The sequence below is a fragment of the Protopterus annectens genome, chromosome 5.part1, assembly GCF_019279795.1.
Source record: "Protopterus annectens isolate FY-2018-M chromosome 5.part1, PAN1.0, whole genome shotgun sequence".
In the NCBI taxonomy this organism is placed as follows: domain Eukaryota; kingdom Metazoa; phylum Chordata; order Ceratodontiformes; family Protopteridae; genus Protopterus; species Protopterus annectens.
Window position 1 is genome coordinate 513,228,224 of NC_056736.1, and position 15,124 is coordinate 513,243,347.

The window sequence follows — 15,124 nt, forward strand, 5'->3', positions numbered from 1 at the left end:
GTTCCATAACTATCTACACAACAGAAAACAATCTGTTAGATTACAAAGTAAGCAAACTGATTACCTGCTCAACAACACAGGCATTCCCCAAGGGTCTATTCTTCGGCCCTTACTTAACATATTTATTAATAATCTCCATAAAGCATCCCTGCAAAGTACACTCATTCAATACGCAGACGATTCAACTATAATTACATCCTTAACAATACCTCAGATCTCCTAAAGTTAACATAAAATGCATTTACTTCCATCGAATCCTGGCTTAACGAAGCTCAACTGCTACTGGATCCCAAAAAATCAAAACTTTTACTCTTCACAACCGAACTTCTAACTCTAGACTTTAAAATATTCTCTCAAAACAATACATAAACTGAAATTGTAAAAACAACCAAACAACTGGGCATCACAACTGATGACAAACTATCCTTTGAGAATCATATATTCATCCAAATCAAAAAGACTAATTTTAAGCATGGCACACTCTATACGCATAAGCTCTATTTGGACAAGTCTACCAAGTTAAAACTAGCTAATAGTCTACTTTTATCCTCCCTCCTCTATGGTTGCCCCATTTTCACTAACCTACACACATCTCTTCTGAACAAACTGCAGTCATGCTACTATAAAATTGCCAAGTTTGTCTCCAACATGCCAGCTCGCACACATGATTGCCTGGCCATTAAATCTATAAACTGGTTTGAGTTCCCTCATTACCTACATTACTCCCAACTTACTCTCACCCACAAACTACTAAATAATCCAAACTACTGCCCATGCATTCAAACTACAATACAAACACACACCCCTACTCAGCATCTTAGGTCCTCTAACAAACAACTCTTAACCATAACTACACCCAACAAAGGAGCTGAACAATGTCTCTATTCCCATGTTATTGCCAAACTTTGAAATGCGCTCCCTCTCTCTACTACTCAACTAGACTCTTTAAAAACATTTAAATTTGCACTAAAAGAACACTATCTCAATAACCTTTTCTGTTCTAGTAATATGATTAAACCACCTTAAATGATTTGGCCACTATGCACTACAAATACTTTTACTAACTTAATATAGTTGCAATTCACACTGTCTTCATATCCAATCTCTCTTGCTTTCTTTATTTCTGTGTCTGAATAAACACAGTTAAACAGTATTCTTACTTATGACAATATACAAACAGAAATTTCTCTGGGCCCAGGTTAAAAAAAAAAAAAAAAAACTTGTGGAAGTTCCTGTGTGGTACTTGCTTCTTGCACTGGATGCAGATGTTAACTTCTGTCTCTGACATCTACAGCACAATGAATTAAAAAAAACAGTAACATGCAGGCAAGAAAATTCCTCAGTGGGGTACTCTTCTGTAAACCCTAGCTTCAGGCCAACCCAAAGGACAGGCAGTGCAACTCGGTTGTTTGAGAACCTCATCAAACTGCAGCAACAAAGATCTGAAGATGGTGCCAGCTGACATCCCTTTATACTATACTGATGCCTTGATGTAAGGCAGGCGAGGGAGTTTGATGGGCCTGGAGGGGAGAGGTGAAAGCTATGATTTTGAGAAAGCCATGATATTTGAGAAGGCCATCAGGTTTCAACAGGCAGTCCCAAAAGTCAGTACTGCAACAGTGAATAATCACTGAGTCTGAAGTATGATCCTGAAAGTCCAGATGAAACCACCTAAATTGTGTATAAATTAACAACTTGGGGGCAGGGGTGGGAAGTAAACAAAGAAATTAAGACAAAAAGGCAAGAATGTAGACAAACATCCAGTTTTAATTCTAGATGCTGAAATTTTTTAATTGTTTGCATTGCAAACTGTTCTGTTAACATATAATTCTAGAGTAAATGGATCTTCACTGGCTGTTCACTTGAAAATATGAGACATGGAAATACTTAAGGCGTCTGAAAAATTGTAAAATTGTGTCTATACCTCGTACTATGGTTCTAGGTTTCATAATCTCTGCGGTAGCCAGTTCACTACACCTTCTCTAATAACTTACATCCATGATGGTCTCACAAACTATCCATGACTCATGAGGAAGAAAGGAAGAAACAAGTAAACTATTTAGCAAATGTAAAGTTCCAGTAAACCTATTACTGAAAGGTTGCCCAGATCATCAAACAGTGGTCCTACGTTTAAAACACTCATCCTTTTAATAAGTATTTTCATCTTCATCTCACTTTGACACTGAAAGAGAACAAAGTAATGCAAGCCATCAGGTTCTTCCAAATTCTTTAACGCCAGAAACATTGGCTTTATTTTTGCCACAGGAAGCAACAGAGCTGTGTGCTTGAGCTTCCATTACAGCTAACCACTGATAAATGGGATTAGCTCCTGATACACAAAGTATAGTTGTATACACATACCATAAATTTAGATGTTCGAGTGTATTCACTGTTGCAGTCATCACATTTGGGTTATCTGCTTGCAGTAGCTCTCAGTCGGCCTGATTATCAAAGTCTTGGGTCCTGCGCCGGTTGCTGTCTCATCTTCTGTGACGTCAGGTAGTCAAGGGTATAAAGCATTCAACCGATGCCATTACATCAGTTTTTCTTGCCCCAGAAGTCAGGTGCCCCCCTTAATGGGAAGCAATTAAATATTTATAAACAAGGTTATACCTCCAACAAAAAAGCAAACGCACCAAAACGCTTTTAAGCATAGTAGAAGAGAATAGAGGTATAGCCAAAAGTAGTCAGGAGGCTGGAGGAAGGGTAACCAGGACTGCAACAGTGAATATACTCGAACATCTACATTTATGGTAAGTGTACACAACTGTACTATGTTCTTCATGTTTCACTGTTTCAGTCATCACATTTGGGTAGATTCCCAAAGCTAAGGATGGGAGGAGGAATTTAGATAGCATTAAGACCAGCTATAAGGCCCTGCAAGACTGCAGTGGCAAAGCCAGCTCTGGATTTAGAGAAACTTGACAAATTGTAATGCTTGTGGAAAGTATGTACAGAACTCCAGGTAGCAGCTTCTAGGATGTCTCTGGTAGGGACACCTCTGAGAAAGGCTGTAGAGGTAGATGCAGCCCTGGTTGAATGGGGTCTAATCCCCTGCAGGATAAGTTTTCCATGGTGCTTATAGCAGAAATTAATGCAATGGCCTATCCATTTAGAAATGGTTTGCTTTGAAATAGCCTTCCCCTCTGCCCCTGCAGCAAATGCCACCAGCAGTTGCTCAGATTTCCTTTGAGGTTTAGTCCTGTCCAAGTAAAATTTAAGTTGTCTGTGCACATTTAAGGAGTGCAGTATCCGTTCCCCTTTGTTCTGTGGATTAGAAAAGAAGGCTGGCAAATGAATGCACTGATTAAGAGCCAGACTAGATACCACCTTGGGCGTGAAAGAGGGCTTGGTCCTGTGGGACACCCTGTCTGCATGAAAGATGATGAAAGGCTCCACTGCCATAAGGGCCTGTAATTCAGATACCCTTCTTGCTGAAGTGATTGCTAAAAGGAAAGCTGTTTTCCAAGAAAGGAATTTTAACTTTGCAATTGCAGCTGGCTCAAAAGGCGGAAGAGTGAGTTTTCCCAATACAAAATTAAGGTCCCAGGCTGGAGTTGGGGCTCTCCTGGGTGGTCTTAAGTTTTTGGCCCCTCTGAGGAACTGCTTGAGCAGTGGATGAGAAAAGAGGGGTGGTACTGTGTTGTAATGAGCTGAAATGGCTGAGGCGTGAATTTTGATGGAGGAAAAGGAAAGGCCCTTGTGAAGCATCTCAGTTAAGTATTGAAGAATCTGAGGTAAACTGGGTGCTGCTGTGGCCATCCCTTGAGTTTGGTTCCAGGCACAGAATCTTTTCCATTTTTCAGCATAAGGTTTTCTAGTATTAGGCCTCCTTGCCTCCAAAATTACACCCAACACTTGTTTACTGAGTGAAGGTAACGGAGAGATTAGGTGATTAGCCAGGCTGCCAGGTTCAGGGTTTGAGGCTGGGGGCGCAGAATCTGTCTCTCCTGCTGAGACAGTAGGGTAGGGGGTCTGAGGTAGGTGCCAAGGGGCCAGCTGTGACATACTGCGCAAGAGTGGGTACCAGTGTTGGCGTGGCCAGTCTGGTGCAATCAGTATCATCCTTGGTTTGTCCTGTTTGATCTTTAGTAGTACTTTGGAGAGGAGAGGCAGAGGAGGAAAGGCATAAACTGATAGATTTTTTCAGCTGAAGGACAGAGCATCCACTTTCCAACCTTGTTTGTAGGGGGTTCTTGTGCAGAATTTGTCCAATTGGTAGTTCTGGGGGGAGGCAAACAGGTCTATATCTGGGATCCCCCATTTGTTGATCAACATGTTGAAAATCTTTGGTTCCAGTTTCCACTTGTGTGGGTCCATCAGATTTCTGCTTAGTTCGTCTACCAGTGTATTTAGTTTTCCTGGCAGGAATTGAGCCTGTTGATGCACTTGGTAGCTCAAGGCTGTGTTCCACAGAGCCATGGCTAGTCTACAGAAGGGGTAAGAATGGATACCCCCCTGCTTGTCTGTGTACCACATAACAGTGGTGTTGTCCGTCTTTACCATTACTTGTCCTGGAAGAATGTGGTCCTTGAAGGCTGTCAGAGCATTCTGTACAGCTAACATTTCTTTTTGATTGATATGCAGGTGCATTTGACTTGGGTTCCATTTCCCCTGAAAGCACTTCCCTGCCAGGTGAGCCCCCCATGCATAGTCTGATGCATCTGTTGTTAGGGTTTGGGCGGCAGGGGGTAGAGTGAATGGTAGTCCCTTGTTTTGGTGGCAGGCCTCTGCCCACCAAAGGAATTCTAACTGTAGGCAAGGTATGACAGGAATCACTGCTTCTAGATCCTGAGAATGTTAACAGCATAGGCTTTTTAGATACCACTGTAATTTCCTCATATGCAGTCTTGCATATGGAATTAGTAGAATGCACGAGGCCATGAACCCCAAGGCTTGTAGTATTTGCCTTGCAGATAGCAGGGTTTTTGTGGCCACTAGTTTGAAGCAAGTTGTCAAATGAATTTGTTGCTCTGGCGTGAGGAAAGCCATCTGGGAAGTTGTGTTCAAGCTTGCTCCCAGGAATATAATTTGTTGGCAGGTACCAGATTTGATTTCTTTTCATTTATGGTGTATCCCAGACAAGTTAACATCTTTTGTAAAAATGCCAGATGATTCAGAAGTATGTCCTGGCTTTCTGCTTGAATAATCGTCCAGGTATGGGTATATTTGAATATTTCTTTGCCTGCAAAATGCAATGACTGGAGCTAGGCACTTTGTGAATACCCTGGGTGCAGTAGATAAGCCAAATGGCAGTACACAGAACTGATGGCGCATGCAGCCTGCTTTGAAGCGTTGGTATTTTCTGAAAGATTCCCTGATTGAGATGTGCAGGTAGGCTTCCTTTAAATCCAGTGCTGCCAACCAGGCATCTTTGCCTATCATGGGTAGCAACTGGTGAAGAGTTAGCATCTTGAATTTTGTAATCACCAAAAAGGTGTTTAGGATAGACAGGTCCAGGATAGGACGCCATGAGTTGTCTTTTCTGGGTACCAGGAAAAGTCTTGAGTAGAAACCTTGTCCCTTTTCCTCTTCTGGTACAGTCTGAATAGCCTTTGATTTTAAGAGACAGAGTACTTGCTTTTGAGCCTCTGCCCACTGATTTGGAGGTAGATCTGGCCAACCGTTTGGGGTTGGTAATGTGTGGAAGTGAAATCTGTATCCTTGGGAAACTATGTTTAAAACCCATTTGTCCTGGGTAATGAGTTCCCAGTTTTTTGCTTGCAGAGCAATCTTTCCCTCTAAAGGAGCAGTCAGTTGAGAAGTGCTTGGAAGTTTTAAAATTAAGTCATTGAGACAGCTTACCATAGTGGGGAGTCTTACTACTCCCCAGTTTGGAAGCGGAAGCCCCCACTGCTTAGTCCTGTGCGTACCCTGGGACTGAAGCCTTGGTGTTCTGTTGGTTCTGGGTTTGAACTGAGAAGGCCTGGAAGAGGCAGGAAAGGACCAATTATTTGAGGGCCAATGCCTAGTAAATCTAGGAGGCTGCACTTGTAAGAAATCTAACAGTTTGCATAGATTTAGCTTTTTCCTCCATCTTTTTAAGAACTACTTCTGCTTTGTCACCAAACAGCTCTCCTGATTTAAGGGAGCATACAGCAATTTAGTTTCAACATGATCTGACAAAGATTGCTCCTTAAGCCAAGCATGCCTTCTAAGTACAGAACCAGTGACAGCAGCCCAGCAAGATACCTCTAGTGAATCAAAGCCACATTGCAAAGGATGCTTTCCAACCCGTTCAGCAGAATGCATTAAATCCTGTAAATCCTTATTTTCAGCACAATCAGGAATCAACATCATTTTCTTTTTAAGCAATTCAATAATATGCTGTTGATACTTTCAACATATGAAACTGGTAATTTAAGGCCCTGATGGCCAAGGTTGCAGAGGTGTATACCTTCTTACCCCATCTATCCAGGGCCCTGGAATCTCTATCAGAGGGGGTAGGATTTTTGGCAGTAGTAGCCTTAATGCCCTTGGGTCCCTGTGAAATGGTCTCAGGATCCGCAGTAGGATTTTTAAAAAGGAGCTTGTGAGAATCAGGAACCCTGTAATATCTATCAGGTTTTCTGGGAGCAGGAGGTAAAGAGTCAGGGGCCAAGCTAGATTCCGAAGAGGCACTTTCAACAATGTCCAGCACATGAGGGATAGCTAAAGGCCTGTGTTGGGGCAGGAGTAAGAAATCTCTAAGCCTCTTTTTAGAATCAGAGTAAATGCTCCCTAAGAGTATGCAAGGTTTCACCAAAAGAAAAATCCTCTGTGGGAGAAGCAGAGGGAATAGAGTCTCTGCATCAGAATCCTCATAGGTAGATACGGTTCATCAGAGGAGACAGAAATTTCAGAATCCTGGTCAGAAGTATCATAAGCAAATTCAGTCCCTAGGTCTCTAAGAGGTGGAAGGTTGGCTTCCCATGATTAAAGTAATAAGGTCTTCAGCCATTCTTATTCATTTGTTTTTTAGGCATAGAGGCCTGACCATGCGATCTGGGCGTCGGTTTCCTAAGCATGGTTCGAGTTTTAGGCCTAGAAGAATAAGATGGCGTCGGTTTAATATGCAAGTCAGTAGGCCTGAATACATCCTCAGAAGCCGGTGCCTGATCAGCAGCTCCGGATCCATCCAAGGTAGAGACATCCGCAGGTTCCAGAGTTGAAGCATCTCGTGGCATACCGGACTCCGAATGGGTCTCAGTAGAGGCCTGCGAATCTGAAGTAGTGGGTATCAGGGGCTGCGAAAGCACCTCACTGAGTACCGGCGAACTGGTGACTAGCTTGGGAGAAACATCATCAGCAGCTTTGGACCTAGGCGGCCTGTCTCTGTCTTTATCTTTGCGTTTTTTCGGAATGTCGGTAGTCGGGTGGCTTACCGAAGACGTATCTGTATAATTGAACTGAGAACCAAAATATTTAGAAGCGAAAATGTACAGATGACGAATAGTTTGTGGTTTAAATAAGGCACAAAACCGACAGGGCGGTACATCGTGGTCAGGGCCCAGGCAAGGAATACAGTATGAATGAAAATCTTTGAGGTATCTGTTTTCCACAAGAAATACAATTATTGACTTTTACTGACGTCGGTTTTGAGCAAGAAAAAGTTTCTCCAACGGGGTACTTACCTTTAGTTGAGGACTTTAGTTCTGAAACTCGAAAACGAAAATTTCAGGAGTCGGACGACCGGCACTTGCAAACTGCTTCTGCTTCGGGCACCGCACGGCAAGAAAGACTGGGATAATGGCGTTGGCTGCATGCTTTATATCCCTGACTACATGACGTCACGGAAGATGAGACAGCAACCGAAGCAGGACCCAAGACTTTGATAATCAGGCCGACTGAGGGCTACTGCAAGCAGATAACCCAAATGTGATGACTGCAACAGTGAAACACGAAGAACATCTATGCAATGCAGGTGAGGTATGGAGTACCTTAAGTTCTTTGTACCTCCAAGCCACAACAACTTTTTATAAATTTATATGCATCTGTTTATAGAATTTTTTAGTCTTATATGTGACATAATTAAGACTTCTACAAAAGCCATGATGAAATAGCTTTACAAAAGCACAGGGCTTTACCAAAACAGATTATAGGAACGTAAATTCTCTATTTGCAAACAAATTACTACATGGATGGGGAATGTAGAAATGTCATCTTAAAACTCAAATCAGATTTTTTTAGTGATTCTATTATTGTTTATATATTTTTATTTTTTCCTGCATTTCATATATTAAATTATACAATTCAGTTGGCTTTTCCTAGTTCATACTTCTCTTGTAGTCCAGGGAGATGCAAAATGGAGTCATCAAGGTATGGTTTCAGTGCAATGTTATTGATTACTCCCTTGATAGGTCTCTGTGTGTGTGTGAGATTCTGATGCAGCAATGTGAATTTTAAAACTGTGGAGGCTTATGGTGCTCTATCACGGACAATTCCTAGCTGTGTAGCAGGTACGACAGTCACTTTCCAAATTTTTCTCAAGTGGAGAAAAATGCCTTCGAGTCCATGCTCCATTTGTTCCTGTGGCATCTACAGCAATATCAATGTTTGTGTCAGGAAGTAACCAAGTAAGGAACAGAAGCAGCAGGTAATCCAGCACAGCTATTATGGCAAAAATGGATCCAGCCACAGGACCACAGTGAGACATCAGTCTATGAAGACGCTTATCCATTGGCAATACAACTTCTTCAGATACTCTGTTATATACCTAGTTAAAACAAAGAGTAAAATTAGACACTGTCACAGTCTTTTTCTTTAATTCTTAGAAACTAATAAGATAATCCCTCAAAGGTCTCGGGTCTAAAGTATGATTTAACAGCTATACACAGAACTTAGGGGTCCCCTAGAAAACATGCAGAAATTATTCTTAAATTTAGAAGTGTAAATAGAGAAGTGTGATATATAAGTAAAGAGAAAAAAAAAGTATCTTCAACAGCGTTAGAAAAAGGAACACTTTACTAAAACAGACTGTGTGTGTGTGTGTGTGTGTGTGTGTGTGTGTGTGTGTGTGTGTGTGTGTGTGTGTGTGTGTATATGTGAGAGTGATGTGCGCACAAAGAAATTCAAAATAAGTCAGGGCAAATTTCTATCTGTGCCTTGATAAACACGTGGTGCAGATACAGTTCCTGGTTCTCTCGTTTACATCCTAGTAGGGATCTCTTCTATGTGGCATTTGCATATCCTCCCAGTATTCAGGTGGATTTTTACTAGGTGTTATGTTTTTTTCTCATATCTCAAAAACACACAGTTAGGTGAATTGGGGATCCGCTAAACTGCTTGTAGGTGTGCATGTGATGTGTGAGATAACAGTGTGCATGAATTTAGGCCAGAGCTGCAGCATCAAAGGATAAAACCCTAATTACGTCCTACTGTGAATAAATCATCTACGAACCACCATGGACATCCAAAAACTCTTGAAATCCTTTATTAAAATGAACCCTCGATAAAAATCATTTTCTTTGTGGAAAAATATATAGAAACAAAAAAGGTGCACCATTCAGGATGAATAACCGCTTTCGGGATTTCCCTTCCTCAGATCCTGTTACAACTGAAAAAAAAATGTTCCATTTAAGGAAGGCTTAACCAATCAAGACGTTTACATTAGCTGACACCTCCAGTGTGAGCCAGATGTAAAACATCCTATCAGGACCCGATAGTAAAATTACAACCTCCCTAAAATCCAGTCAATGGAAAAACTTCAAGTGCGAGTTAAAACATCACTGTATTTGGTGTGCATTTACTTTCAAATGAACACTGCTCTACTAGAACAGATACCAGTCCTCTTTCCTAAGATAGATTCAAAGAATAATGCAACACTTTAGTTAAAAATAAAACAATATGTAAATTGACACTGTTCCAATGAAACAAATATTGGCGCATAAGAGGCTGTTGTTCACAGTGCATGAACCATAATGAAACAACCTAAAGCAATCACAGTGCATGTATAAGCCAATTCCCTCAGTTCATGTCAATAAAATATTCTATACAAGAAATAGGAAAGAAAGGGGGGGCAGCGAGGGTGGGAGGCACATGATTCTCCTTGATTCAAAGCTAGCTTGAAAAATCAGTGACAGGTTTTGAAACGTTTGGTCTTTAGAAAAGGTTTTAATGGTACCACACCATTAAGTCCAAGTTCATGATCAGTTCGTAAGGTTGATGATCCAATCAATCTCAGCAACTTCAGTACGATTCTGCACATCGCCTCCACTTATGTTTTCAGGAATCAATTGTTGCACCATAAACTTAAAGGCATGTGCAGGATGCATTTTGACATGTTGTGCTAAAGCAATGGTCTTGTCCAAATGGGCAATGTCACCTATATGGCAAAGAATTCTTTCTTTAAATTGGCAATCTGTCTTCCCTATATAAAAGGCGTTGCAATCCTGGCAGTCAGTCACATATATTGCTTGCTATTGCAGTTGGCTCACACCTTTGAGGAAAAGGTCTGGCCAGAAACTGGATAGCGAAACAGACTGGAGACACTGATGTACTTGCAAGCCTTGCATTTTCCACATTTAATAGTCCCTTTTCTACTTTCAGTGTGTTAAGTTCTTCTGGTAATTCCATCTTTATAACACAAGAGCCATTTAATGTTCTTTTTATTTTTGAAGGTAAATCTGGGTACATCTCCCGCTATTTTCCTTAGGCTCTGATCTTCCGATAACACAAGCCAATATTTCCTGATGATGTCACATACTTGTCGAACATCTGTGGAACAGGTTAAGATGCACCTTAATAGTGGACAATAGTTACTGTGCGTGATAACTTTCTTATCATGAGCAAATTGACTGGAAAAATAATCGACCCTTCCTCTTTCTGATGTTTTGTGCATCGCAGTTCACATCCCTATTGGAATAACCTCTACATTGCAGATGTATTTTAAGTTGCTGAAACTTTCTGAAATTCATCATGAGCTGTGCATAGCCTAGAGATTCTAGTGGCTTGATTTTCAAATATATTGTGGAAGACATGCCTCGGGTGCATGCTATCTTTGTACAGGTAATGATTCCTCCAAGTTCTCTTCCTGTGAATACTGATGTCCAGTCCTGCATCCGGATGTAAAAATAACTTTATATTGAGAAACTCAAAAGCTGTCTTAGAGTACTGTGCTTAAAAAACAGGAAGGTGGTCGTGCTGTTCAAAAATTCTATGAATAATTTTAGTTGAATGTCATCCCCTTCCCCAGATAAAAAGAATATCATCCACAAACTGACCGTAACAAATCAGATGAGTAGCCCACAGGTTGGATTAATTGAAAACATGTTCTTTCTCCCATTGGGCAATCACAATGTTAGAGTAACTATTGGCACATGGGGTGCCCATAGCCACACCCCACTGTTGCCAACAGTACTTGCCTCCATAAGTAAAGACATTATTCTCTACGATGATTTCTAATATTAGACAGATTTTTTTCTGTACATGTCAATCTAGATTGTACAAACCGTTTGACAACTGCAATGCCATATGAGTTGGGAATGACAGTAAACAAACTTCATATGTCTAGGGTCACCAAAATAAAATTGGAGAAATCTGAATATGATTTCATCTTACCACAGAGTTTCTCCAGAAAGCCTCCAGTGTCTAAGTATGGTATTAACTTCTGGTAGAAGTTTTTTTTCAGTTGGTCCTCTACATATACAGAAAGTGATTTGGTGACCCAACCAAGTCCAGCTACTATGGGGAGCAGAGGAGGGTCACTTAAACATTTATGAACTTTTGGCAAACCACTAATAGTGGGTATCTGAACATGCGCTGTACTGAAAAAAATCAAACAGTTCTTGAGAGATGAGGCTGGTGGCAAGCCTATCACTCAAGGTGTTACTGACCTCATTAACTACTTTTTCAAGCTCTTTCCTAGTAATATTTCGGTAAGTTCTATTGTCTCTTAGCATCTCCTCCATCTTTCTCTTGTAGTAATTCGAGTTTATTGCCACCAGCGCCCCCCATTTGTCTGCTGGTTTGACTACAATGTCATAATTTCTCATTAATTCCAGTAAATCTTTTCTTTCCACAGTGGTTAAATTTATGATAGTGTTGGCCTGTTTGCTGCTGTCTTAAGTTGGCAACGTCACTCCCACATAGATGTACAAACAGATCAATGGCTGGATGATTTACTGGCACAAAGTTGCTCTTTTTTATACTATTTCTGCTGGCAAGCGTTGACATTCTTCACTTTTTCATTGCCAAAAATATTCTTTAGTGAGACATTCCTCCAAAATTGTTTGATATCTATAACAAATTCACTCAACCTAAAGTGAAAAGCTGGAATAAATGACTGGAGACCAGTATTCACAGGAAGAGAACTTGGAGGAATCATTTCCTGCACAAAGATAGCATGCACCCAAGCATACCTCTCAACCTGGAAACATCAAAATTCTGGACAAGGCCCACAAAAAATAGGTACAAATGTGTACGCTGATTAACATCTAATTTGCATATAAAATTATGTAACCCCACCCACTCCCGTGGAATTGTGGGATACCAACTTTCAAATGCAAACTGAAGAACAGACAACCAAAATATGGCACCAGAGTCCCCTTGCAGCCATTCCAATGGCCCATTACCTGGCAATTTCTCCCCATTTACCATAAACACTAATGCATGCATACTGCTTTACTTCTACAATGATTATTTGGATTTCATTTTTTCATTTTGCAGCACAACAATTCACAAACACTAAGATATCTGTTGAACAAAGCAATACTGTCGCACAATGAAAACAGACTTGGCATTAAAACTTCTCTGCCCTTGAAACTCACATTCATTGAAATAGCATTGAAACCCACACACCACATCCAAAGAAAATGCATCTGGCCACTGGTGGATAAAGATTATCTTTGGTCTGTTTTCAAATCATTGGCCCCTTGCACACAAAACAAGAAACATACATGTGTTCTTTTCTTTGATACACCTTCCTGAATTTATTAAGTTATATTCCTTGTATAATACAGCACACTTGTTAGACAGAGTGTATTTTAAATTTGTTTGAACATTTTTCCAGTAGGCTTTACTATAGGCAATGAAATAAAATGCATGAACCAATAATGACACAACTGCCCAATTTGTAACATTTCTATCATAGAAGTCTACTTCCACACCCATACTATAAATAGAATGACAGTAGTGTAAGCCATAGGCATCTTGTACAGCTTCTTGAACTTATTTTCAACTTCATTTTTTTTGGTGGGGGGGCAAAAGGTCAAAAACCAGGGACACATTTTAAACATTGCTTGTATAATTTTGGAAAGCTGCTAGAATAAAATGTGCTACCACTACGCATGCCACTGGCAAGTCTTGAACTCAGGACCCTATGCACTACAGTCAGAGCAACCTAAGACTATGCCAAATCAGAGGTTTCATAAAAAAAATGAATACTGAAACTTAATGGCTATCATTTAGTGAATTCAGTTCTCACTTCTCACCACAGCTCTCAACCTCTTAGCACAACAAACCTGGACAAACAATGCCAATAATGGGGGAATACAAATTCAGTTCTCACTTCTCACCATAGCTCTCATCTCTTAGAACAAAAAACTGAACAAAGCTCACAAGTGGTGGTGGCTAGGGACTTACAGGGACACATTTTAAACATTGCTTGTATAATTTTGGAAAGTTGCTAGAATAAAATGTTGTCTTACCACCATGCATTTCACTGGCAAGTCTTGAACCCAGGACCCTATGCACTAGAGTCAGAGCAACATACCACTATGCCAAATCAGCAGTTCCCTAAAAATTAGGAAGACTGAAATGTAATGGCCATCATTTAGTGAATTCAGTTCTCACTTCTCACCATAACTCTCAACCTCTTAGCACAAAAAACCTGGACAAAGCCAATAATGGGGAGATACAAATTCAGTTCTCACTTCTCACTCACCATAGCTCTCAACTATTAGCACAAAAAACCTGGACAAACAACAAAGCCAATAATGAGGGAATACAAATTCTGTTCACTTCTCACCATAGTTCTCAACTCGTAGCACAAAAAAATCTGGACAAAGCTCAGCAATGGTGGTGGCTAGGGACTTTAGGCTCTTTTTACCCTGTACCAAAGGTACAGGGTTTGAGCCTGAATACCTCTAGCCACTAGGTGTATTACATGGGGACACACACACACACACACACACACACACACACACACACACACACACACACACACAGACACACACACACACACACACACACACACACACACACACACACACACACACACACACACACACCTTACTTGAGTCCAATACTTCACGTTCCCCCAAACTAAACTGCTGTTAAATACAAGTATATGTGATAAATCCAAAACTTCTGTTTCCCGCTCGAATTTGCAGCTGGAAATGACGATGCGAGCTCCTTGAGCTCAATTCCGACTGACAGCCCTGACTGGGCTGACGTCATCGTTCAAGTGATGAAGTCAACTTCGACAGCGTGATATTCGAAAAAATAAAGAAACCAAAAGAAAAAAATCAGAAATGAAGGGATACCACTCGGGAATCGTGGCACCCCTTCATTTGTACCCCAAAACTTGGTAAAAAATGAGTAATTCGGTATGGTTGAGAGGTATGTCACCCGCAATATATAAATCAAGCTACTAGAATCTCTAGGCTATGCATAGCTGATGATGAATTTCAAAAAGAGTTTCAGCAACTTAAAGAGTTTCAGCAACTTAAAATACATCTCCAAAGAAGAGGTTATTCCAATAGGGATGTGAACTGTGATGCACAGAACATCAGAAAGAGGAAGGGTCGACCCTATTTTTTCAGTCAATTTGCTCATGATGAGAAAGTTATCAAGTACAATAACTATTATCCACCAATAAGGTGCATCCTAACCTATTCCACAGATGTTCAACAAGTATGTGACATCATAAGGAAATACTGGCCTGTGTTAACGGAAGATCAGAGCCTAAGGAAAATAGTGGGAGATGTACCCAGATTTACCTTCAAAAATAAAAAGAACATCAAATGTCTCTTGTGTTATAAAGATGGAATTACCAGAAGAACTCAATACACTGAAGGTAGAAAAGGGACTATTAAATGTGGAAAATGCAAGGCTTGCCAGTACATCAATGTCTCCAATCTGTTTCGCCATCCAGTTTCTGACCAGATTTTTCCTTAAAGGTGCGAGCCAACTGCAATAGCAAGCA

General features: G+C 40.7%; 1 protein-coding gene across 1 annotated transcript in view; it reads right to left on the minus strand.

Annotated features, from left to right (window-relative positions):
• Positions 1-7,826: 7,826 nt before the first annotated feature.
• PIGA (phosphatidylinositol glycan anchor biosynthesis class A) overlaps positions 7,827-15,124 on the minus strand; it is a 404,235-nt gene continuing 396,937 nt past the window's right edge. The window contains exon 6 of the mRNA XM_044073130.1: positions 7,827-8,695. Coding sequence (XP_043929065.1) covers positions 8,411-8,695 — 285 coding nt within the window. The 3' untranslated portion in view covers positions 7,827-8,410. The remainder of the gene's footprint in view (positions 8,696-15,124) is intronic.